The 24942-nt window shown below is 39.3% G+C and overlaps 4 protein-coding genes across 6 annotated transcripts; 3 read left to right on the top strand and 1 right to left on the bottom strand.

Moving 5' to 3' along the window:
* Positions 1-1387: 1387 nt before the first annotated feature.
* On the bottom strand, positions 1388-2969 carry LOC121796495 (low affinity inorganic phosphate transporter 4-like). The gene is made up of 2 exons (XM_042195335.1): positions 2595-2969; positions 1388-2512 (listed from the first exon to the last, which is right to left on the bottom strand). The coding sequence occupies exons 1-2, from the start codon at positions 2967-2969 to the stop codon at positions 1388-1390; spliced, it is 1500 nt and encodes a 499-aa protein (XP_042051269.1).
* A 4016-nt stretch (positions 2970-6985) lies between these two features.
* LOC121794663 (dihydrofolate synthetase-like) lies at positions 6986-11893 on the top strand. The gene is made up of 10 exons (XM_042192934.1): positions 6986-7493; positions 7639-7736; positions 7866-8016; positions 8149-8211; positions 8625-8786; positions 9106-9297; positions 9403-9502; positions 10251-10382; positions 10675-10806; positions 11430-11893. Exons 1-10 carry the CDS (start codon positions 7149-7151, stop codon positions 11777-11779), a joined length of 1725 nt encoding a protein of 574 aa, XP_042048868.1. The 5' UTR covers positions 6986-7148; the 3' UTR covers positions 11780-11893.
* Positions 11894-12023: 130 nt separating this feature from the next.
* Positions 12024-18991, top strand: LOC121794664 (transcription factor SPEECHLESS-like). Of its 2 annotated transcripts, XM_042192935.1 has the most exons (5): positions 12024-12282; positions 12497-13913; positions 17063-17401; positions 17480-17956; positions 18700-18991. In XM_042192935.1, exons 2-5 carry the CDS (start codon positions 13908-13910, stop codon positions 18763-18765), a joined length of 888 nt encoding a protein of 295 aa, XP_042048869.1. In that variant the 5' UTR covers positions 12024-12282; positions 12497-13907; the 3' UTR covers positions 18766-18991. The 2 variants fall into 2 exon arrangements, with proteins under 2 accessions (XP_042048869.1, XP_042048871.1); XM_042192937.1 differs by lacking the exons at positions 12024-12282; positions 12497-13913 and adding an exon at positions 16615-16942.
* Positions 18992-19794: 803 nt separating this feature from the next.
* On the top strand, positions 19795-24934 carry LOC121794662 (polypyrimidine tract-binding protein homolog 2-like). Of its 2 annotated transcripts, XM_042192932.1 has the most exons (11): positions 19795-19950; positions 20476-20667; positions 20743-20952; positions 22052-22114; positions 22205-22278; positions 23108-23200; positions 23379-23436; positions 23690-23794; positions 23882-23963; positions 24144-24256; positions 24334-24934. In XM_042192932.1, exons 2-11 carry the CDS (start codon positions 20482-20484, stop codon positions 24643-24645), a joined length of 1296 nt encoding a protein of 431 aa, XP_042048866.1. In that variant the 5' UTR covers positions 19795-19950; positions 20476-20481; the 3' UTR covers positions 24646-24934. The 2 variants fall into 2 exon arrangements, with proteins under 2 accessions (XP_042048866.1, XP_042048867.1); XM_042192933.1 differs by lacking the exon at positions 19795-19950 and having other exon boundaries at positions 20530-20667; positions 20747-20952.
* Positions 24935-24942: the final 8 nt, after the last annotated feature.

Genomic DNA, 24942 nt, shown 5'->3' with positions numbered 1-24942 from the left:
AACGAACTGCAATAAGCTAACGATTGTGAAGTCCAAGCTTCTAAAGAGGATACAAGACCGCAATTCAGCTTAAGAATCAAGCACTTCGTCTGAAACGAACTGCAACGAAAGTCCGATTCTCGCGATAAAACTTGCCTGAATTAGGACAAGGGAAAGTCCGATCCACGCGATAAAACTCGCCGAATTAGGACAAGGGAAAGTCCGATCCCCAAATTAGGACAACGGAAAGTCCGATCCGAGCGATAAAACTCGCCAAATTAGGACACAAGCTTAGTCCGGTCAAAGATGTTTATTTCATCAAAGACGAGTCCGGTCAAAGATGTTTATTTCATCAGACCAAAGACGAGTCCGGTCAAAGATGTTTATTTCATCAGACCAAAGACGAGTCCGGTCAAAGATGTTTATTTCATCAGACCAAAGACGAGTCCGGTCAAAGATGTTTATTTCATCAGACCAAAGACGAGTCCGGTCAAAGATGTTTATTTCATCAGACCAAAGACGAGTCCGGTCAAAGATGTTTATTTCATCAGACCAAAGACGAGTCCGGTCAAAGATGTTTATTTCATCAGACCAAAGACGAGTCCGGTCAAAAATGTTTATTTCATCAGACCAAAGACGAGTCCGGTCAAAGAAGAGTTCACTTCATAAGATCGAGGACAAACATCAACTTACCCCGTACCTTTATCCAGAATGCCGAAGTAATTCACTTCACTTTCCGGGGGGGGTAGTGATGGAGTACGTACTAAACAAGCCCAACAGCAGTAAAGCCCATCAGCCTAAAGCCCAAGAAAGAGTATCAGTTCGGCATGACTAAAGAGTATCAGTCCGGCATGACTAAAGAGTTCAGTTCGGCACAACCAAAGAGCTCGGCCCCAGCCTACAGCTCGGTAAAAGCCAACCAATCAAACTCTGCTCTCAGGTCGGCATCAAGCTCTACTCTCAGATCGGCAAAAGCTGCTCGGCAATAATTCAGCAGTTCGGTCTCAGTATTCGACCGAACTAGGAGATAGTGGACTCATGCAGGATTTCCACCTCCACTACACCCACGATCTATTTAGTGGTGTCAAGCAGTCATTAACTCATGCAGGATAGTGGACCCATGCAAGATCGCCACGATCTCCACGACATCCACTACCTAGTAAATGGCTGCATGCCACGATCTTGGTTCACTGTATAAATAGAACCTAGATCAGATAGATAGGGTTAGACTCTCTCGCTCTCTAGAGATAAAATATCAAATAGCAAGTTTGTATTTGTAAGCTGTAGAAAACAGATCAAGCAATACAACTCTGCCCTCTTTTCTTCCCGTGGACGTAGATTTACTTCAGTAAATCGAACCACGTAAATTCTTTGTGTCGTGATCTGTATTTTCCTGCATTCACTAACATCAGAAATTCGCCGATTCATCAGTGACCATGAAGGTGAAGCCGAAACCCATCAAATTGGTAATGGCCAAGACGATCATGGCCTTCTTGATCTGGTCGGGTTTCCCGTCCTGCGTGAAGTTCTGTATCCCGAAGGCGCCGATCATGGCCCCGGCCTTCCCCAACGCTGCGCTGATGGCGTGGCACGTCGAGCGCACCCGCGTCGGGAACAGCTCGGCCGGCAGCACGAAGGTCGTGCTGTTGGGGCCGAAGTTGGCAAAGAAGAAAGTGAGGCCGTAGAGTGCCGCAAAGGTCCACCTGTGGTCTTTATTCTTGAGGTATTCGTACTTGACCCCGATGATGAACATGAACATCGACATCATGAAGAAACCGACTAGTTGGATGTAGAACCGCCCGACTTTTTCAATGAAGGCGACGGTGAACCAGTAGCCTGGGAAGGTCCCGAAGAGCGCGATCACGAACATCGCCCGCGACGTCTCGAACATCTCCCTTAGCGCGCTTACGTTTCCGGCTTCCTGCGTCAGTCCCATCACTGGAAATATGTCCTTCTGCGTTAGGTTCTGGCTGTAGAAAGCGATGTCTAGTAAAAACCACGTGGTTGTCGTCCCAATCAAGTGCTTTCCGTGGCGGGCGAAGAACTCGTTCGAAAAAAGCTTGTACTCGTTAGCGGAGTTGAATTGGGCCACCTTCTCCTGCTCTGCGTTGATCTCGATGTCGAGCACGCGTCCCATATCCGCCGCCGCCTGCTTAGCGTTCCCCTCAATCAAGGCCGTGTAACGCCCCGTCTCCGGCATCTTCATCCTCCAGTAGAACGTCAGCAACGCCGGGAGCGAGCCGATCATCAGCACGATTCTCCACACGTAGTCGGCCTCGGGCTCGGTGGAGAACACGTGCTCCTCACTGAAGGCCGGCCCTTCATACATCCCGAGAAAGACCCGGGATATGATCATGGAGACTAAACCGGCGAAGATGATCCCCACGCCTTGCATGGCGAAGACCGCTGCGATGAAGGCGCCACGGGTCTTTTTATTGGCGTACTCGGACATGATGGTGGCGGAGAGAGGGTAGTCGCCGCCTATGCCGAAGCCGAGCCAGAAGCGGAAGAAGCATAACGTCCCCATGACAACCTGTTGGCAAATGAAAGAAAAATAAATACTTATAACAATAAATCACTATATAAGTGTAATGGGCCATTGCTTCTGTCATGACCTTGGGGCTATAGCCGAAAGAGAGGCCGGAGCAGATGGCGCAGGAGGCCATGAGGATGAGGGTGACGCCATAGACTTTTTTGCGGCCGAGCTTGTCGCCCAAGTAGCCGAAGAAGAGCTGGCCGCTTAGAGTACCGACGAGGGCAACGCCGATGACCACGTTGTTGACGCTGTGGGGGAGCTTCCCGGGCTTGCCGGTGGTGGGGTCGTAGTAGTAGAGGCGGCCGAGGAGCTTGGAGACGGTTGAGATGCAGAAGAGATCGTATGCGTCGGTGAAGAATCCCATTCCGGCGATCACGATGGCCGTGACGTGGTACATCTGGGTGCGGGCATTGTCGAGGGCGTTGAGAACCGAGATGTTGCTGTTTGAGGCCATTGCTGTTTTTTTATTTTATTTTATTTTGTGTTAATTAATTCTTTTTGTGTGATGTCCTTATATACTCAAATTTATATTGTTAAATCCTATGTGTTGGCAATTGAAACATAAAAATGAATATGATAATATCCTACAGTGTACACAAAGAGCTTAATCCACTATATAAGTCTCGTGTGCCTCTCCTCCTATCACTAATTGGTTTTAGGAGGAAACTCATGAATTTCTATCATGGTATCAGAGCGGGTCGCCGACTGTGGGTCATATTTAACTGACCCAGCAATATATCTGGGCTGAAATCGAAAAAAATGATTGACCTAGCAATATAACTTGGCTGAAAATTTGGGTCAGTGGTCCAACCGATCGAAAAAAAGATTTGGTCGATTGTCCAATCAATCATAAAAAAGTCCAACCAATCGAAAAAAAAGATTGGGTCGATTGTCCAATCGATCATAAAAAAGTCCAACCCCCTAATTGATCATAAAAAAGTCCAACCCCTCCAAATGATTCACCTTGAAGGGTTTAAGGGAGGAGGTTAGCAATTGAAACATAAAAATGAATATAATAATATATCACTTCTATGCTATATTTTCAACAAGAAATTGATGGATCGATGAATGTGGCTGTCACCTCTATGTCTATAGAATATTCATTTGGATTTATAGCGGATGTCGATCCAAATTATTTTGTCAATTTAATCACCAGCTCCTCATGAGTTAGCGATCACTCTTGGAAATGGAAATATTTTTGATCAGCTAAACACATTAGTCCAACCTGGAATGGACAAACGAATTATAGTATAATTAATTAATTCAGATTATGATTAATTGTCTCCTTCTGTCCTTCTAATTTCACGATTACCCATTAGTCCAACCTTGAATGGAGCTTGCGTTGACAAAACAGTAGCAGTAGTTTTCTTCTAAGACCATCTACTACGCGTCTCGCCGGCGTCTCGCGTCCCGTCCCAGAGAGACGGGACCCCGGCGCGACACATTGCAGCTCGCCATCCCGTCCCGCGCCGTCCCGCGTCGCGTCCCGTCGAGCCACGAGACGGGCTGTCTCCCCACGCGCCTAAGCGACGTGGCGCGACCACCCGGCGTCGTGCGTGACGCCCACTCGCCGGCCCGCGAGTGGGCGTCGTCACGTGCTGACGCAATAAATATTTTTTTAAAAAAATTGAATTTAAAAAAAATAAAATAAAAAATAAAAGAAACAAAATTGTAACGGTAATATTACCGTTTTTTTGTTTTTTTTTTTAATTTTTTTACTCTATAAATACTCCTAAACTCATCCTCATTTCACACACAACTACACATCTATTCTTCCTATCATCTAATTTTTCTCTCAAATTTTCATATAACAACTCAAGATGTCCGGCGACGGCGACGGCAACTACGGCGGTTCCGGCTCCGGCGGGTGGGATCTCAACGCGTTCGGCAATTGGGAGACCATGATCAACACATTGGGCGGTTCCGGTTCATCAACGCCGGGGACCCAGGGTTCGGCGACGCCAGGGGGATACCAACCACCCAATTTTGACCTTGATGCATATGTTCGTCCCTCAGCCCCGCGGTATTCGCAGGGATTATCCCAGATCCGGGAGGATTTTCCGTTGATCCCACACCGGGAGTAGGCCGAGGCAGTGGAGGTGGCCGAGGCGATGTACAACCCCATGCGGGCGAGGACGAGGAGGAAGAAGAGGAAGAGGATCTAGGCCGGCATCCGTACAACAACCTCGAAACGCTGGCGGTGTACAACGCCTGGATCACCGTCTCGTACGATCCCATCGTCGGGAATCAACAATCTCGGAAGTGTTTCTGGGAAAAGGTCTGCGAGGTCTACCACCAGATAAAGCCAAAAGGCTTCCGCAAGCGCAAATTTAAAATGCTCCGCTCTCACTTTGACCGAGTCGACCGACGGGTCAAAAAATTCTGCGGCATCTACTCGGCCGAAGAGGCGCGCTACCAAAGCGGCGCAACGGCAACCGACATTTTGACGTCCGCTTTGCGCGCCTACTACCAGGACGAACGTCATCAATTCAGATTTGTTGATGTTTGGCAGGCCGTCAAGGACGAGGAACGGTGGGCCGGCGGTTTTCGCTCCAGCTCGGGCTCAACCTCGAAGCGCACGAAGCATACGGCGAGTGGCCAATACTCGTCTGGTGGTGACACCGCTGAGGGCATCAGCCAACCTGAGGCTGAATCCCAGGAGTTTGTGGGTACGGTCGGCGATGCTGGAGGATCCGCGAGTGGGCGCCGTCGGCCGCAAGGGACGAAGGCGGCGAAAGCGGCTAGAGCAAGGAAGGGCCGAGGCGAATCAAGCCAGCCGGCCTCGGGATCGGGCTCGCGGGGAGGCTCGGACACACTTATGGTGGCGTACATGACCGCCACAATGGCGGACACTTCCCGCTTCTCGTACGCCCAATTCACGGCCTGGTGGAACGGAATTGTGTATATGGCAGCACAACTTGGCCTTCCGACTCCCCCTCAACCTCGACCGCCTCCGGAGGATGATTAGCCGGCGGAGTAGTTTTTTTATTTTTCTTTAAATTTGTATTTTAAATTATGTTGTGTGTTTTTTATGTTGTGTATTTTTTTATGTTGTGTGTTTTTTAATAAAGTGTGTTTTTAATAAAGTGTGTTTGTTTTAATTGAATTAGGTTGAGAAAAAAAAATGAAATTGAATGAATAGTAATTAAGGGACGGAATAATGGACGGTTAAGGGACGGAGCGTTGCAGGTTTCATCCCTTAGTTAAGGGATAAAGGAAAAAAGGGCATTGGGGCCCTCAAATAGTGGTCAAATAGTATTTAAGGGACGGTATAGAGACAGCGTAGTGGATGGCCTAAAAGTGTGCAATCAAATCATGTTTAACTTAAATTGTTATCACACATCATATACTAGAAGTACTTTTTCTGGTTCATTGGAGAATACGTAAATAGATTGATGTATACATTATTAAAATTTTACTTGCATCTCAAATTAGTTTGGTTATTTCATGCAAACTTGAATCGTACATTCCTGCACAAATATCAAATGTGGTGGATTATAGTATTGCTCTACAAATTGCGTTTGACTGCTTCATTCTATAAATGACATGTACCCATTAAAAACTGGAATATTACCTTCAAAAATCTCATCACAAATGTGAACTCAAATGAACACGAATCTAGCTAAAACACTTTGAATCAAACACTAAATGAGGAGAGAACTTATTAGACATATTGAAAGATTTCCAGAAGAAAATAAATAAGTAGCCCTCAAAATTGTGCAATCTCCACGAGTCACCGGATTCTTTGATGTCTCGGAACTTAATCAACATCCATCTTTATGTCAAAAAAAAGGAACTTAAAAGCGGCATAGACGCATACTAGATACTACTAGTAGTAAATACTCTATTTGAAAAACGATACCACTCCCTCCGTCCCATAAAAATAAGGACATTTTCATTTTTGGGATGTCTCATAAAAATATCTCTTTCTATTTTTGATAATTTTATTCTGACATCATTCTCCACTAACAATACTATAATAACATTTTTTTTTTCTATCTCTCTTTTACTTTATCAATTGTGAATTAATTCTCATACCATCCTAAATGTCCATATTTTTATGGCAAGGAAGAAGGAGTATTAATTATCATTTCAATCACACTCTATCTGTATTATATATTAGCACCATAACACTTTATTATCAATATTTGTATTATGATATTAAAAACTCCATATACTTACTTATTGAATAACCATAACCTATTAAATTAACATTATTTAAACCAAAAACACTATTTATCATTTGGAATATTGATTAACAAAATTAATGTAATTTATTAAACTAAATAACATCAGTTACCCGTAAAATTAAACCCCAAACCATAACTTACACATAAATAAATTACTGCTATAAACCTTAAAATTCTCCAGCGCCTTTTTTCTCTCCCAAACACTTTTTCCTCACGCATATGGCAGCAGGTAAGTTTTTCCAAAATCCAAAAAATGATGGTCTTGAATGTAATTATGAAAACAATTTGCTTTGCACTGTTCAAAAACTTATAAATTTGGATTTGCGACTGGTTGTGGGGGTTTTTTTTTTTCCCCTAGTTGTGGGGTTCGATTGGAGGGAATTTTTTACCCCAAAACTGGGTTTTAAGTTTTAAGGGACCATTGGAGTTGCTCTAAAATCTGAATGTGTCAAGCATTGCCAGCTTCTCCGTTTTCGTGTGTCGGAATAGAATTTGCTCAAATTCCGATTATGAAAGTTTCAAGCATTGCGTGTCGTTTCACTGCCCTCCTACTCCGACCAAATAATCCACTCTTTGCTAAATCCAGAGCATTGCCCCGCGCTTCGTGCCGATGTCTTTCTACTGCGTCTACTGAGGCCCCGGAAATGGATGCATTCATGGAAAAGCTCAAGAACTACGAAAAAATCGGTGTTCCTAAGGGAGCCGGTACCGATTCCCGCGACGGTTTCGATTTAGGTAGGATGCGGCGGCTGTTGCACAATCTTGGCAATCCTCAATCCAAATTCAAGGTAAGGTTTTTGTGAATTCGATTAATACTTATGTTACAGTTTCTAGTGGATGGATTTGAGTTGAGGAACAGCCTGATATAGATTGAGTTTGTTTTTTTTCTATTTTAGATTTTGGATTTGTTTAGAAGATTCCATATTGATTTAGGCTATACATATTGCTGGTACAAAAGGGAAAGGATCAACTGCTGCATTTATCTCCAGCATTTTACGCGCCGAGGGGTATTCTGTTGGTTGCTATACCAGGTATCTGTCTGTAACTCATTATGCTTCAGATTATATTGTGGAAGAATCATGATTGTTTTATCACGAAATACAAATGTTTAGCTGCTTAGTTTATACATACAATCAACTGACGGTATTGCCTTCTTTCAGCCCACATATACGTAGTATTAGAGAGCGCATAACGCTGGGAACGAGTGGTGAAGCAGTGCCAGGGAAGTCACTGGATTCACACTTCCACAAAATAAAGGATGAGCTTGATATCGCAATTGAACGTGAAAAAGGGCATCTCAGTCAGTTTGAGGTATGCTCGTGGATGGATATATTTTTCTATTATCTTACTTGAAGATGGTATGTCTTCTGGTTGACTTGGTTGATCGTGATACTGAACTTTATTGTCATTCAATCTATTTGATTGTTGAAACTTGAAATCAAGGTTTTCACTGCCATCACATTGAGCTTATTTGCCGAAGAGAGAGTTCAATTTGCAGTTGTTGAGGTAAACTTATCTTGTCTGAGCTCTTATACTAACCAACCAAGCTTTCTATTTGTTCAATTTTCTTTCCCTTTTCGGAAGAAAATAGATGATTTCAAATTATAATACTTGCATTATATAAATGGAAGATATGTCTCTTGATTCGCTCTCACTAAACTTAATTGTTCTTTACCCTAATCTTGGTGACAGTGTTATTTTAGGTCACCATGTTCTGGATATAACAGCATATTTCGGGATTCTCTATGTAGGCTGTAAACTTTAATTCACTATTAACTTGATCATCTTGTTCCTCTTCTCCACTCCTAAATGCGTGTAATCCGCGTTTCATTGTTTGTCGCCTAGCTTTGATTGATACAGACCGTGGAAGTCGACATCATGGAATGGATAATATTTTGATTTCTTATGTCCACCTATAGGCTGGTTTGGGTGGCGCTCGGGATGCAACCAATGTATTTACCAGTTCAGATATGGCAGCAGCAATCATTACCAATATAGGTGAAGAGCATCTAGCTGCACTAGGGGGATCTCTGCAGAGTATTGCTGTGGCTAAATCAGGAATAATTAAAGAAAAACGTCCAGTTAGGTGGTTCTGTACATTATTTCCTTCAGAAATATGGTCTTAGTCATATTTTGTTGTCTTCCCTTGGGAGAGAGGCAACAAATAGACAATACACAATATAATTAGGCTTAAATATGAACAACCAGCATTGAAATTGGAGGCATATATAAACTAATTACTACTTTTAAATGTCAATGTCATAATTTGAACTTTATTTACTGTGTATGGAGGCAGATAACTACCATCAAGTATGTGGATCAAGATAAAGTTATACATACAACTATACAAGAGTTATAATGCAGAATATGCAATTCTGACTTGTTTGTAAAATCTTTTAGCTGGTTCTGGGTGGGCCTTTCCTTCCACATATTGAGAGTATAATACGTGAGAAGGCATTGTCTCTATGCTCACCTGTTGTATCAGCATCAGATCCTGGAAATAGAAGTGTTCTGAAAGGCTTTTCTGGAGCCTGTCAGGTGCCTCACCAATTATGTGATATTCTGCTCTTGATTGAGAGCGACCTTCACGTGGTATTGAATTGAATTATATTATACAGTTCATTTAAGAGTGTTATACAGCTACTTTTATTTCTTTTTCTAACCCATTTTTTTTTCTGTGTACCTGTCATATACAAGTCAATTGAGTTGTTTGATCTACAATTGCGCCTGCTTGGTTCTCACCAGCTCCAGAATGCTGTAACTGCTACTTGCGCAGCACTTTGTCTTCGTGAACAAGGTTTGAAAATATGACTTCTTATAAGTCCTATCTCATAATTTATGTGTCTTTTTAACATGGATAGGAACTCTTTAGAGTAGTTTATTATGCTACACTCCTAGTCTTTTTGGAAAGTTGAGTAATGGTAAATGAAGAAAATGGCCTTATCAGTGATATCTATATTGTCGACAATTGTTCAGTCTATTTGGTAGGTAACAAAAGTCTTCACCACATTTTCTTGAATTTTGGATGTTCCATTCCGGCGAGGTGGATTGGCATATGGTATTGTTAAACTACTCTTTGTTATTAGTTAATACGGATGATAGGACCCCCCCAACAGCCCCAACAGTAGATTGAAAATGTGTCTGTCAATGCCGTGGTCACTGAATATGGGTTAATTGAGTGTGTAGCTGGTTCTCTGTTTGATAGTATGCCCCCGACTTACTTGGCCGAAGCTTGTTAAAACATTAAATTATCTGTTTTTATATTAAATTCCAATCAGTTCCAGCAGCCTTCAATTTTTAAAAGATTAAACTCATTGATATTTATATCTTGCTTAACTTATTCAATGTTAATACTACATTACTACTTGAAAATAACACTCGTTGGTGTTTTTGTTAATCAAGTTGACTTATATTGCTTCAAGAAGTACATTCGCATGCTACGAAGCATCTTTTACAACCATGTCACATATCAGCTGGAAAATGTCTCTTTGAGCTCTGGCCTTACCTGCTCTATTATGATATCTTTATGCCCGTAATTATTGTAGGGTGGAAGTTATCGGATACATCCATTCGTGCTGGTTTAGAAAGTGCATATTTGGTTGGTAGAAGCCAAATTTTGACATCTAAGGAAGCTGACAAGCTAGGACTGCCAGGAGCAACTATACTTCTTGATGGAGGTTTGGTTCCCTTGTTTCATGATTTCTGTTTTCACACTACACTGTAATGTTAGCTTTTTAGGGTTATAACTATTTAGGTGGTTCATCCATTTATTCTTAGTTCTGTCCTTCAACATACAAAGAAATCTAAGCCTGTAAGTTCATTTCTGCAGCCAAGTGATTAGGATGAAAAAGATATATAGATGTTCCTGTTTACTCTTATTTAACATTGACGAATTCTGATTTTTGCCCATATTTTGATCGAGTTGATAACTAGCTTGTGCTAATGTTTTTCTTTAAATGAAAATCTCAGCCCATACCAAAGAATCTGCTCAGGCATTGGTGGACATGGTTAAGATGGCATATTGTGATGCAAGATTGGTTGTTGTTGTTGCTATGGCGAATGACAAAGATCATACTGGATTTGCTAGAGCTCTACTTTCACGTTAAGTATCTATTTGAGATTGCATAAGATTTTATTAGTATATTGTAAATATTTGTGCGATCAGAAACTTGGGTGGTGCACTAGACGAAGATAGTCTGTCACTGATAATTCTTGTGCCATTTATTAGAAGTGCAGTTATCCTTCATAAGTATAATTTGTTGAGGTCTTTTGCAATGGCTTGATAATATTATACATGGTTTGTTAATGTAAAATTAAGATTTCATTGAGAGGATGAAAGCAAGATCAGATATATTAGGATCTCCTAGTTTACCATGTTCTTCAGTTCACATCCTCTAGCTGTCATCGTATACATATATCTAAGAGAAGAAGAAACCTAGTGCAGCAGTTGGTGGTGCAGGTGGCACTGTTATATTTGATTCTCCTGATCTTGTTCAAAATCAGTAATTAATCTGTATAAACACTGAGGAATATGTTCATCCTGTACTGTACATAATTTATGTTGAAGAGGCAGTTTGTTATAGTTTTTGCATGTTGTTACATATAATGCCTTTGTGGGGTATTATGAATAGTTAACTTGGCTCTGTTCATTCTCTCTTTGTGAGGGGGAGGGGCTGTTATAATGATACATGCAATTGTGACTCCTGGTATATAAAATCTTGCAGGTGGATGTTTGGAAGCCGTATGCTTTACTGAAGTTGATATTGCTGGAGATAGATCGCGCACAACTTCATCATCCTTGTTAAAATGTTCTTGGATCAAAGCTTGTAGAGAGATGGATGTTGGTTTTCTTGACTGCGGAGCTCCTAATTACGAGTTGATTGAAGATCAGTTTCCTGAATCTTCCAGAAATATGGGATCTGAATCCATCCTTTTTGTGGAGGGGTCATTAGTGGATTCAATTAGATTTGGACATGAGGTCCTTGATGCAAAATCTGCCTCTGGAAGGGGGATAATTATAGTCACTGGATCTTTGCATATTGTTTCAGCAGTTTTGGGTTGTCTCGAAACATGAGTCTTGTCTGTATGTTAATATATTTTTCTACAAAGGAAATTCATTTTGTGGGTGCTAACCATGTTCTTAAAGAAACGGCTTTAGATTTAGCAATCGAATTCATGGTTTTGGTTATTTAATGCAGAAGCAGAACTGGAGGGTTATCAAAGCTTTACAAATTAATTCCAAGCCAAATGGTAAAAAGGGATTAGCATTGCTCTGATGATAATCCCCCTCCATTCAGCTTGCTTTTTTTTTGTGAATTTGCCTTTGCACAATCTGAGATGCCTTGTCATGATGCCAAGTTAAAATAGAGACAGTGTCCTGGCGATAGCTTGCTTAAAATTTTGGCGTTCTTTTATTCCTACTTTTATGGCAGCAAAAATTCAAGAGTAATTTTCTTTGGGGGTTTGCAGTTTACAGGTTGTAGTTGAGAGGCCAGTTTTAAAGATGCTAATACTGGTGGGGCTACTTCTTGTACGGACTCCTAGTCATGTTCTCTTGCAAGTTGCTCAATTTTCCCGGTATTCTTTTAATTGCTAACAGTCAACCTATTTTATAGCAGTATTTTTTAAGCTATTTATTTTATTTTATTTTTTGTTTGTTAAATCTTTATTGTGAGGCATGTTCTGAAATAAAACATTCTTTTACCTTCTGAGTTATATTGGGTAATTTATCTTGAGAAATTATAGGTGTCGTAATAGATTCATGTTTGAGTAACATCTGGAAATGAAACAGATCCCAATAAATTCATCAGAGCACATGTTATCTTGAAGACAGAAGTGGTTAATTCTCGTAGTCAAATTGAAAGGTAAATATACTAAGCTTTTTACCCCGTTTAAGTAGAGTTGAAAAAGGCTGAAAGGGTCCAATTAGTTAACTGAAATTAGTGAAGCAATTATGAAACATACACCAGGTTGAAGACAAATGTACCAGGCCCACAGGGACTAGCCATTCTTAAGCTATTGCACAGGCTACTTACTACTATGACTTTTAGTGAAAAATTTCTACTCTTTCACCAGCAGGCATCAAAGAAAAGAAGGTTGTGTCTGATTTTACAGTTACAGGTCATTATTGAGCACAAGGTGTGTGTATAACTCTGTATATCAACTCTTATTATGGACATAGGTAAAATACAGTTTCTCCGGTCTAAACTTCTTTCCTCTCCTTGTTTTTTTGTCTGTCCTTAGTTGTACTCTTTTACCACAGTTAATTGCCAGATGAGTCAAAGCATGATGAAGACTGCTAGGTTGCAATTTCATATAGATAATGACATATTTCCCCTTGCGAACCAAAGATTGTGTGGTCGACTGCTTTATCTTAATTGTTCTGTAGTCTCACTCACCTAACGCCTGCACTCATCTATTAATGCACAGTTGATATCTTTATTCAACAGTGCCCCGAACCCATATATTCAAAACAGAGCCTAAATTTTTTTGGCTGAGCATCTAAATGTCAATTAATGGTATGCTGTTATCTAAGTTTGTCTTTTGTATTTTATAATATGTAGGCATGAAAACCAACCAATTGAAGTCCGAACAAACAGTAGAATAACTACTCATCATGACTTGTGGCGCCTCTAGGCCTGAGTTTGTACAACACTAGAACCAAGATGCCAAATTTGTTATTTACTTGTAATCCGCACACATGAAAGTGGATGTCTTCTGTCAGTAACTACAGTGTTAGAATATTCTCGAAATTTCTCTTCTTCCTTCTCTTGTTATGGTTGTGCTTTCGGTAGTTGTATTCTGCATGCATGCATCGTCCACCCAAATGATTCCGTGATTTCGATTACTGGTTATTACTACTAAGAAAACTGATTTGGCATTGTGATTGTTTGATTTTAGTAAATGAGTAAAGATCACATGTGTTATTTGGACAGCCCTCTAACTAAGAAAGTCGCACACACTAGTTCCACCATATATGTGATCATCATAATTTCAGCCAATATATGTATCTGTGTTCAAACATATTGGGCCGGGGGAGTTGCATCCGTAGCATTGCTATTATGTAGGATTGAGATGTGACGGAGAAGCGGGCCAAGGGAAATCTAAGCAATCAAGGAGGTGGAGCCCCACAATAGGCTCTGAGATCGCCCAGAAATCCTGCTCCGACCGTGGATTTACCTAGCAGCGCCGTGTAAAACCAAATGGAGGTAAGTGGTAAAATTCATTAGTGTTTAATGCTGGGAATCATGGATTTTGTGGGGCTGCTTTTAATGGTGAGTAATGAATAGAGCTTGGGAAGGGATGGCCCAGCCATGTTTACTTCAACAATCTTGTCCCACACATTTAAAAGTTACTAGCGCATATTTCTAGATCATTCTTCCATCGAGAGGAGGGTTAGGTTAGATTGATTGCCATTTATATTTCCTGACAGGAGCTGGGATAAATATGGGAGAGGATCCCCTGCTGTGCACAAATCACAGCAGGGCCCTGCTGCCCTGCTGTGATTTGTGCACAGCAGGGGATCCTCTCCCGATAAATATACTACCATGCTACACTTTTAACTTAGAATTTATGTGTTTGTAAATATTCTCTGTAGCAATCGAATAAATGATAATAAGAGGGTATTTAACTGATTCCAAGTATCATATTTTTAGTTTTATTGGTATATTTTTCAAGGTAATATGAATGACTGAATTTGAAATGTGTGATTTTATGTTTATCTTCACATTCAAATTCAAATTTGAATAATGTACTCAAATTTAAAAGCCATAAAGATTCCTTGGAGATTAGGGCAGTGCCGTGCATATTTTTTAGATACGTACGCATTATTATAAAGGGAGAATTGATGACAGGGAAGAGGAGTTGGATTTGAGATTTGAGAACCAAGAAAAGAAGATTGGAAAGGAATAATACTTTTTTAGTTCCGTGACACATTTTCCTTATTTTAATGTCACATTCTAAATAATATACTCCATCTGTTTCACAATAAGAGTCATATTTTGTCTATTTTGTTTGTTCTAAATAAGTGTCTTGTTTCACTTTCGACATAAATGGTAAGTAGGATTCACATTCCACCAACTTATTTTACTAGTATTTTATTATAAAATTAATATAAGTGAGACCCACATATTTTACTAACTTATTCAAACCACTTTTCTTCTTAATTTACACACGTGTTTAAACAAAATATGACTCCTATTATGGAACGTAGGGAGTAGTTAGTACTATTAAAATAGAAACATTACTCTCCCTCTTACTTCATTCTTTCTTTTTGGGAGGAAGCAAATCTCGGCCATCTGTATAGACCAAGGATGGTGTCATATTCTTAAATTTAACAAAATTGTAGCCGATTAGTTGACAATCTAACTAATCTGAGTGAGGTTAATCCAAAATTAATATAGAGAGAGAATGGGAATATGAGTGATGAAGTTGTGGGATGGTGAGTAAATGCAAGAAACAAGTAGTCGATGGATGACGTTGATTCAGAACGCACTCCCATGCAAATTAATGGCGCCCTACCTATTCAATTGATCTGCCTACGCCTACGCCTACCTAGCTCGCTCAAAGACACAGATATTAATTAAAGAAATGCGGGTGGCACGGAGATATCGTGTTTCTCTGTGGCTGCGCATTTATACCCAGCTTCTTGAACCTCCCTTGTCTGCAGACGCAACTTGCACACTCCTTCACTTTTTTCATTTACTATTCTCACCCATCATCTATTTAATTTTGTCCTTTACCCTCATACTTCACTTCTACCACTAAACAACCTTTTTCTTTCTCTAAACTATACCCCTAACATGCTCACTTTCTCATAAATAAATTAGCTAAATACACCCTCCTTCCCAATCTATCTGGAACATTTCTAATTCGACATGAGATTTTATGTACTACTCCTATTATTTTGTGTGTAAAGTAGAGATAATTAAGTAAGAGAATGTTTCTATATTTAGAAATGTGTCATTTAGAATGAGACGAGATGAAGGGAGTATTTAATACTGTAATAATAATTTAGTTACTCCAAGTTGCATTCACATTAACTATCGTTTTTTGAATGAAATCATTCATTTCTCATATCAACTTTAAATTTGATATGATCGTTATGCCAATGTTGTAAAACAAACACGGGCTTCTGCAAATATTGCAGACTCTCATTATATTTCATGCTACTTTTCACTATATATCAATAGTAGAGACAAATATTAAGCTTCTTCGTGCATTAATGTAATGATTCAGACTTTAACCACAGCTGCAGATCGGAATTTACTATGGTGTTGTATATACCCATTTACTATATGATTATATTTGAAAACTTGAAATTCGATCCGTCATCTTTCAGTTGTTCATGGCTGTGGGATCCACTGTGTATATATGATTATTGATAGATCTGCTGGCTTTTATATTTTGTTTTTTTGTAACTTATTCATATAACACTACATATGTCGGGCCAGACAATCCTAAATGTTGCAATATGCAATGTCACATTCCAAAGCCGATCGAGCAGTTACCCTATCTTTTTATGGACAAAAATGATTCTACTTAAATAACTTAGCAATCTCCTATTTTTCAGTCCCATATTTTCTTACTTTTTGATCTGGTTTTGAGATTTTAGGCCTTTTTACATGAGATGCATGTTGACGTGGATGCATGCGATCTAACATGCATGATGCATTGCCACTATATTTCTTCACAATCAAGTAAAACTAATACTACTACTTGGATTGAAGTCATGCAAAGTAGAATTAGCAAAACGTCTGCAGCTGTAGTTGTTGATATATTAATCAAACAAATTGGAGTAAGTTTAAGCTAAAACTTAGTCGTTTATACCATCAATCCATATACATCATGAGGATCAAATAGAATTATTTAAGGATTCAATTAATTTGAATTTATCTCAAAATACATGTATATGTACAATTGGAAGTAGACGATCTACTGTTCCATACATGATGAGATAGCCGTGCAAAACAAGTCTGAGATCTCATTCCCTACATGTGACAGTAATACAGTAAATACGTACACTCTCATTTATACATACTCCATATGAGGCTGACACAGACACACACTACTTTTCTCTGCCTTTAACCTAATTACCGATTGAAGACTATATATCAATTCCCTCTCTCTATCTCTAACAGCTCTGCAATTTTGAGTATCATTCTGTCACTCTCTCTTTGCCCTTTTCCCCTAACGTTTCCGCCTCAAAAAAACGCAATACACATACTACTATTTGATGGTGATGTTCCGTCCCTTTCTACTCCTCCCAATTTGACTCTTTTTTTTGGGGTCCTTAGCTTAGATTATATCTCACCCTTTTCCCTTTTCAAACCAATTTCTCTGCCGATTTTTATTGTAGAAATCCATGGATGCTGAAACATTATCCGGATTTTTCGAGGAAACCACGAATTTCTCGAGCTCCGACGACATCTTCTGCATTCTCGAAGCATGGGAATACAACAATCTGACGACATCACCGGCCGGAGACGACACCTTCGAGTTCCAAAACTCGGCTCTTAAAAAGTCTCAACTCGCAGAGGACGCCGCCGCTTCTCAGGCGTGCAAGCGGCAGAAGCTGAGCACGGTGGAGGAAGGGCAGAACAAGTCGCACATCACCGTGGAGAGAAACCGCCGGAAGCAAATGAACGACCATCTCTCCGTGCTCCGCTCTCTCATGCCTTGTTTCTATGTTAAAAGAGTAAGCGTAGTAGCGCTCTTCTTTTATTTCATATACTTTAAAGTTGATTGTCTAATATCGTAATTGCAATTTGCTTAGGGTGACCAAGCGTCGATAATAGGAGGAGTGGTGGATTACATCAACGAGCTGCAGCAGGTACTGCAGTCGTTGGAAGCCAAGAAGCAACGGAAAGCAGCTTACAACGAAGTCCTGAGCCCGAGGATAGTGTCGAGCCCGAGGCCTTCGCCTCTGAGCCCGAGGACTCCGCAGCCGAGCAGCCCCTACAAACCCTGGATGCATCCTCTTCCAAGCCCCGTGGATCCTTCTCCTTGCAATTCTTCCACTTCCTCTTCCATTAACGATGCGGTCAATGAGCTCGTCGCCACCTCCAAATCGCCCGTAGCTCAAGTCGAGGTCAAGTTTTCCGGCCCTAATCTGCTCCTCAAAACGGTGTCGCACCGCCTTCCCGGCCAAGTGCTCAAGATTATTTCTGCCCTTGAAGAACTTGCCCTTGAAATCCTTCACGTCAGCATCAGTACCGTTGACGAAACGATGCTCAATTCTTTCACCATTAAGGTAACAAAACTTCCATTTGGAATTAGTATTATTCTTGTTATTTAATTTCGTTTGTGGACTAATATAAGTTCTTTTTATCATGTAACCTAGCTATATACATGATGCTATTAAAAGGGAAAGAAAATTATTAATAAGGGCGTATAAATATTTTACACAAAGTTGGCGCACGTCTTATACTATGTGCAACACAACTTAGTGTAGGCGAGTTACGCAACGTGCAACGCGCATTGTAATGCTTTTGCACAAGTCATAAACACTCGCCTCCTATAAAAATAAATTCATTCTTTTCTTTTGTTTATTCTAAATTTTACTACTCCATAAAATTTTCGTTCTATTTAGTTATAAATATAATTTCAAATTAGATGAAATATGAAAGAATTACTATATAGTAGTAAAATATAGTGTTACATTGCTTGTGATGACCTAATAACATATAGAGATGAGGATTAGCTATAGCATAGAGCTAGCTACCCATTGCATACATGTATCTTAATCATTAAAAGTAAGAAGACATACAAGGATATATGATTACTCTACCTATTTGTATTGATTAATGGTAAGCTGGGCCATATTTGTGTTTCTCTTGAAAACAACCTTTCTTCATTGAAAACAACAAGATACTTGAGTCTTATTTTTGGACGTTAATGAATAACTTCTCCACCTACTGCTTACTATTTGATTTATTACACATCTAGTGTGCATTTTAATCTCATCATATATTGTGTCTTTTGTTTAACTGTTAGATTGGGATTCAGTGCCAATTGAGTGCAGAAGAGTTGGCCGAGCAGATTCAGCAGACATTCTGCTAATTATTAACTAAGTGGGAGTCTGTATACGAGAGAGAAAGCATTTGCAGTTGGTAATGGGAATAAAGCAAATGTGGATAAGCTTCTACACTAACCCACTGTTGCTGTATTAATTAATTAATGTAGTCGTTCAGAATTAATTAAGTGGAATGTGTAGTTTAGGTTAGTCGATTTCTTTACCTTTCTACTTTCATTCCACTAGCAATCCCCATGGATCATGTTAGTTGCCCATTTGTTCAATTTAATTTAAATTGAAATGTATCAATTTAATTTAAATTGAAATTTATGATATTATGGAGTAATTAATATTCGATCTTGGTTGTCATATGGAGTATTATACCTTTGTTTGTAAAATTCACCTTTTGTTATCTAGACTGGGAGAACGATGAGTTTCATGAACCAAATTTTACTAATATTCTTTCAACTTGATTTAAGACTCTTCTTTGGTTCTAAATTCTCAATTCTATCAAGCATTTGAACTTCACATGAAGATAACGATGGTAAAAAAAACTAGAAGAGAATACAATGATTCGATCATAAATATATGTCGTGGGACCGCAAAGGTCACACCCTTCTAATTTGTATGACAATTGACAACTTTAATTTATTGCTACACGTACATTGTTATATTCAAATAACATGTGTCGATGACAAAAAAATAATGTCAACCACCTATGTTCACTTGTGAAATTTTTTAAAATCCCATTGTTTCACCAACACACGATATGTAGGAATTTATTTTAGAATTTTACACTCATTCGCACTCGAAATGACTTGAATCTCTAATCCATTTGTTAGAGAGGAAAATTTACCAACCGTGCTAAATGGATTTTAAATACTACTATGTGTTATCGATTGTCACACAATAATTCATGGTTGAAATTGTTGAACTATATATCAATTGAATGATATTTATGGATATGTTCCGAAGAACATAGACAAATGGGCCGAAGAAGTAGGCCTAGACCCATCGTCACAAAATAGTGTCATCATTGTGGCCCAAAAACAAAAATATGGCATTGCATATTTGCATCAACCACGCAAAATCTATCTCTTGCTGCAAACTTCATTTCCACCCAGGCTAGCGAGCGAAAATAATCCCTAAAAAATCACAAACAATTTTTTTTTCGCTTTCGATCTGCTGCTGTCTACCGTCTCTGATCCCTAATTTCATAACTATTCTGTCAGGTACTCGTCCCTGCTTCCTTTAATTTACCTTTATGCCTCATTCTAAATTCTGTATATTAAGTTACTCTTTTTGTTGGTTTTTTAGGGTTCTTAAGTTTAGATTTTTGTTTACAGATAGAGGTACTTGTTTGAGGCTTTTTCCATTGCTGTAATGTGACGATTTTCCGTTTTCTTTGCAATTAAATTACTTACAAATTTAGATATGCTTTTTTTTGGTTCCTTTGATCCCGTGCGCTATTTCCTGGCAAAGGAGTTCGGTATTGCATCATCATCCAGAGTATTATTTAGAATCATTTTTTGCCGTGTTCGGTTTTCTTTGACCCGTTGTCGTATTGGGGAGTTACTTACGGATTTATGCTTGTGAACTGAATCGGTGGCCATACACAATTTAGATTAATGCACTGTGCAGGCATGATTATCACCTTGGGTTTGGGAGTTTGACGTTTCTTTATAAACTTTTAAAGTCATAAAATGTGGTCTATTTTAAACAACATAATTGAATTCGAATTTTGCCATTTTGGACAGCTCGGAATGTCATCAGTTTCCAGCCAGCCGCAGTTCCGGTACACCCAAACTCCATCCAAGGTTCTCCATTTAAGGAATTTACCATGGGAATGTACTGAAGAGGAATTGGTCGAGCTGGGGAAGCCATTTGGGAAGGTTGTCAACACAAAGTGTAATGTTGGAGCAAATAGGAACCAGGCTTTTATTGAATTTGTAAGTCTTAACTTTTGCTTGATCTGCGACTTCTTGATAGTTTCTATGATCTGAGGTGTTTTCTCTTAACCCCAGGCAGAACTAAATCAAGCTATCGCCATGATATCATATTGTGCATCATCATCTGAGCCGCCTCAGGTACGAGGGAAAACCGTCTACCTACAATATTCAAACAGGCAAGAAATAGTGAACAACAAAACTACTGCAGATGTTGCTGGAAATGTACTCTTGGTAACAATTGAGGGAGATGATGCACGTCTTGTTAGTATTGATGTCCTACACTTGGTAAGCAATTGAGCATCCCCAACATGAAATCAAAGCATGCAAATTTGTGGCAATACAAGGATGTTAGTTTGATATTATTGTGCCTAGATTGTGGTATGTCCTGCTTAAGCTTTATTTAACAAGAGTCTGAATGAATCAGCAGGAACGTGCCAAGGAAATATCTTCGATGGCAGCTTATTGCATTGGGAGAAAGAGCACGTGTGTTTGTCTTCTTTCTCCTTCCTTAACACTCGCTCTTTCTTCCCTTCCTCCGCATAATGATTCTACCCCGAGCTACTTAAGAAACCTCAAATAGTTCCTTTTCCCTGTTCTTTTTGGTTTTTTCTGGTACCTCACTATTTTACTTCATACCCTTGGTAACTCTAGCATTTGTGTTCAATTTCTATTGTTCATGTCTTTGTACTTAATGAATGCTTTCCATTTTATAATTTTAGAAAGGAGATCTCACTTAACTAGTTTTTACAAATGCTAGTCTGGAAAAGTGTTTCTGCAATCCCAACAATGCAACTGGGACCAGCTTAAAACACTTTGATGCCTTAGGATGTTGTACCTGACAGTTGAGAAATTATTGAAAACTCTTGCTACTCCCTGCAAAGTTTGTCTTGTAATTTCCCAGTCTGCATTGGACCAGCATTTTAAAACTTGTCTCCAATTCAACACTATCCTGGTTTGTGTATTTCATTCATAATACAATATTACAATGACCCTTCTACAATGCTAACAAGTGTTTACATGGAGTCTATAAACTGTTACCCAATTTTGTCCTTTACTTCCTTTCACCTTTTTTTTGCAGGCTCTGCACATCTTACATGATGTGAGAGATTTATTCCTGTTTCTTTTATTGACATATCTCATTCAGTTCTGTATACTTTAGGTGGGATTTTATTTAGTTAATCTTTAAAATTGCATTGTGCCTTGTCACTTTTCAGTCATTTTTATGTGTAACCTCCTATTGGTAAACTGTTACTTTGTGAATGTTGAGGCTGCTTTTTTCTTCTTTTTTATTAGTTGATGTATGCTAATTAAGATTTCAATAGACGTAATCAATAAACAATGTGTGCCTTTTTTCTGATTAATTTATTTGTTACTTGATTTGCAGGTATTTTCAGCCTTTGGGTTTGTTCATAAAATTACTACCTTTGAGAAGACTGCTGGGTTCCAGGTATGTATCTTCAGTAGATCTTTATTCCGATGACATTGTTTTCTTAATGGTTTCTGTCAGTACATAAAATCTGTCTTCCACTGCCATTAGGCTCTGGTGCAATTTTCAGATTCAGAGACTGCCTCTGCTGCCAAAGATGCTCTTGATGGGAGAAGCATTCCAAGGTAATCTGGGTTTTTATATTTGGCTTTGGGATCTACAACTGTGCTAAAGCGGTACTCGCATGTTCCTCACACCACTCTATCCCTCACTCTTTAGCTGGTTCTAGTCACTATAGCTTTAATAGGTATATGATTAAGTTTATCCTTTCTCGGTCCTGGGTGTCTTACTGCAGTGAGTAGATTTTGGGGAGATTGTGATAAGTCAAAAAACAATACTATCTCCGTCCCACAATAGGAATCACATTTGGTGTGGGCATGGGTTTTAAGAAATATAAAGAAAGTGGGTTGAATAAGTTCGTGGACTATGGGTCCCACTTACATATTGTATTAGTTTTATAATAAAATGTGAGTGGAATAAGTTGGTGGAATGTGGAGCCTACTTACCATTTATGGTAAAAGTGAAATGTGACTCTTATTGTGGGACGGACCGAAATGGCAAAATGTGACTCTTATTGTGGGACGGAGGTAGTATTCGAGTAGGGATTAGAGTTGACTGGATATCCAACGTGTGTGAAGTATTGACATCAATAACTAAAAGATGTATATCTTCTTGTGTAGCGACCCTACTTGGTTGTATTCTGAATAACCAATTGAAAACACGCCTACTTGGCTTGTATCAGGAGAAGACAAAGCTGTTTTTCAACATGTTGAATTATCTGGGCATAACTTGATTCAATAAGCCTGTTATACACATACTTCAATTTTGAGGGTGTTTAAGTTATTTTTTACACTCTACTTGTAAAAGAGTCTGTTTATATGTGTGTTTTATTAGTAATATATGAGAAATGAAACTTTTTGTCAATATTCTGCTTCTGTCTTTGTTTTGTGCCAGGTATTTGATTCCAGAGCTCGGACCATGTTCCCTTAGGATAACATATTCTGCACATACAGACTTGAGTGTAAAATTTCAGAGCCACCGTAGTAGGTAAACTAAGTTTCTTTTTGGCCAGATTGCATTATGGTAGACTGAATTGTATCATGATTCTGGTTTCACAAGTTCTGTGAATTCATATTTGAAATTTATTTGACATTGTCCCTTCTCTGTTAGAGCTATGCCTATACTTATATAACATTCTTATCTTTTTCTGCTATGGTAAATTTAGGGACTATACCAATCCTATGCTCCCGGTTGCTTCGTCAGCTATAGATGCAAGTGGACAGGTAATTTGTTTACACTAATATGTTCAAATCCACTGCTCCTTAGTCCTTAGTATGTGTGGATGGAGGTATCTGAGGGATATGATTGATGTATATACCTTTTTCAGTTTCTGCTCAAAGGTTCCTTTTGTTAGTGGCTTTCAAGTTAATTTTTTAACCTGGTGATGACATGCTAGAAAAACTATTTACTTGGGCCTGAAGTGATATATTTGTGGATAAGATTAATTTCTTACAATGTGCTTCTGCTTTCTTTCAGTTTAGTCTAGGAGTTGATTGGAAAAAAATGGAGCCTGAGAGCAATGTTCTACTTGCTTCCATTGAAAACATGCAATATGCAGTTACCTTGGATGTTTTACAAACGGTACACACCTTGAAACCTTAGAAATCCTTTAGACATTAGTTATACGCTCATTCCTTACTGATGTACTGTAATTTGTTTGCACTTCAGGTCTTTTCATCATTTGGACCTGTCCTGAAAATTGCCATGTTTGATAAAAATGGCGGTCTTCAAGCATTGATCCAGTATCCAGGTAGTATAAAATTGGCTAGCTGCTATTTGTTGCTTTTTACACTTAATCTGGTCTTTAACGAATATGCTAATTTCTTGAAAAAACTATGAACTTATAACACGAAACAGTGATTGATTTCAACTAGTTTTCTGTCTTTTTCTCCTTGCTTCATTCCTTAATCTATTATTATGCATGCTGCAGATGTCCAGACTGCTGTTGTAGCAAAGGAGGCTTTAGAAGGACATTGCATATATGATGGAGGATACTGTAAGCTTCATATCTCATATTCTCGCCACACTGATCTGAGTATAAAGGTGAGATGCGTAAAATGTCAAATTGAACCAGAACATGCTCTTTCTGGACTTGTATATTGACTCAATTATGCTTTCAGGTTAATAACGATAGAAGCAGAGACTACACCATCCCAAATACTCCAGTTCTAAATTCTCAACCCGCAATTTTAGGAGGACAACCATATTCTGGAGGCCCAGGCTTTCCTACTTACAATGTAACGCCATATGCTCCTGGTCCTGATCCTCATGCAGCAACGCCGCCTCATTCAACAGGCTGGAACCCAGCGATGCCTCAGCAAATGCATAATTACCATTATGGAGCCCCCCCGTCAATGGGTCCTGGGGCAGTACCATCTCACTTGCAAAATGGGCAACCACACTCGTCCCCAATGCACCCTTATCATCATTAATAGTAGTGCAAGTCAGAGAAGGTCCAGTCCCTGTTTCACTGGCCATGGGAACTGCTTCGTCCGTTAATGTTACTGCTGTTTTGCACATCCATATCGTCTTAAATTGAGTTATAAAAAGACAGGATTCTGGTAGCCAAGGTTGTGCCTCCCTCCTAAGTATGGGCGGTGTTCCATGAAATGTTGACTTATCTTCTTTTGAGTTTTATCGTCATTTGTGTTGTAATTTCTATTGCTGACATCTTAGCTTAACTAAATATTAATTTCAACCGTATGCAGTTTGCGGCTTCAATGTGTTCT

The sequence above is a fragment of the Salvia splendens genome, chromosome 3 (genome assembly GCF_004379255.2).
Source record: "Salvia splendens isolate huo1 chromosome 3, SspV2, whole genome shotgun sequence".
NCBI lineage: Eukaryota > Viridiplantae > Streptophyta > Magnoliopsida > Lamiales > Lamiaceae > Salvia > Salvia splendens.
Note: the sequence above shows the minus strand (reverse complement) of the source record. Positions and strands in the feature narration are given on the sequence as shown.

Coding starts and splice junctions, on each gene's coding strand:
- LOC121796495 (XM_042195335.1), bottom strand. CDS start 2,969: ATGGCCTCAAACAGCAACATCTCGGTTCTCAACGCCCTCGACAATGCC. Junction 2,513..2,594: donor CTTTCGGCTATAGCCCCAAG/GTCATGACAGAA, acceptor ATTTGCCAACAG/GTTGTCATGGGGACGTTATG.
- LOC121794663 (XM_042192934.1), top strand. CDS start 7,149: ATGTGTCAAGCATTGCCAGCTTCTCCGTTTTCGTGTGTCGGAATAGAA. Junction 9,503..10,250: donor ACTTTGTCTTCGTGAACAAG/GTTTGAAAATAT, acceptor TAATTATTGTAG/GGTGGAAGTTATCGGATACA. Junction 10,807..11,429: donor TGCTAGAGCTCTACTTTCAC/GTTAAGTATCTA, acceptor AAAATCTTGCAG/GTGGATGTTTGGAAGCCGTA.
- LOC121794664 (XM_042192935.1), top strand. Junction 17,402..17,479: donor CTTGTTTCTATGTTAAAAGA/GTAAGCGTAGTA, acceptor CAATTTGCTTAG/GGTGACCAAGCGTCGATAAT. Junction 17,957..18,699: donor TCAATTCTTTCACCATTAAG/GTAACAAAACTT, acceptor TTTAACTGTTAG/ATTGGGATTCAGTGCCAATT.
- LOC121794662 (XM_042192932.1), top strand. CDS start 20,482: ATGTCATCAGTTTCCAGCCAGCCGCAGTTCCGGTACACCCAAACTCCA. Junction 23,201..23,378: donor TTTCAGAGCCACCGTAGTAG/GTAAACTAAGTT, acceptor TGGTAAATTTAG/GGACTATACCAATCCTATGC. Junction 23,964..24,143: donor AGCATTGATCCAGTATCCAG/GTAGTATAAAAT, acceptor TGCATGCTGCAG/ATGTCCAGACTGCTGTTGTA.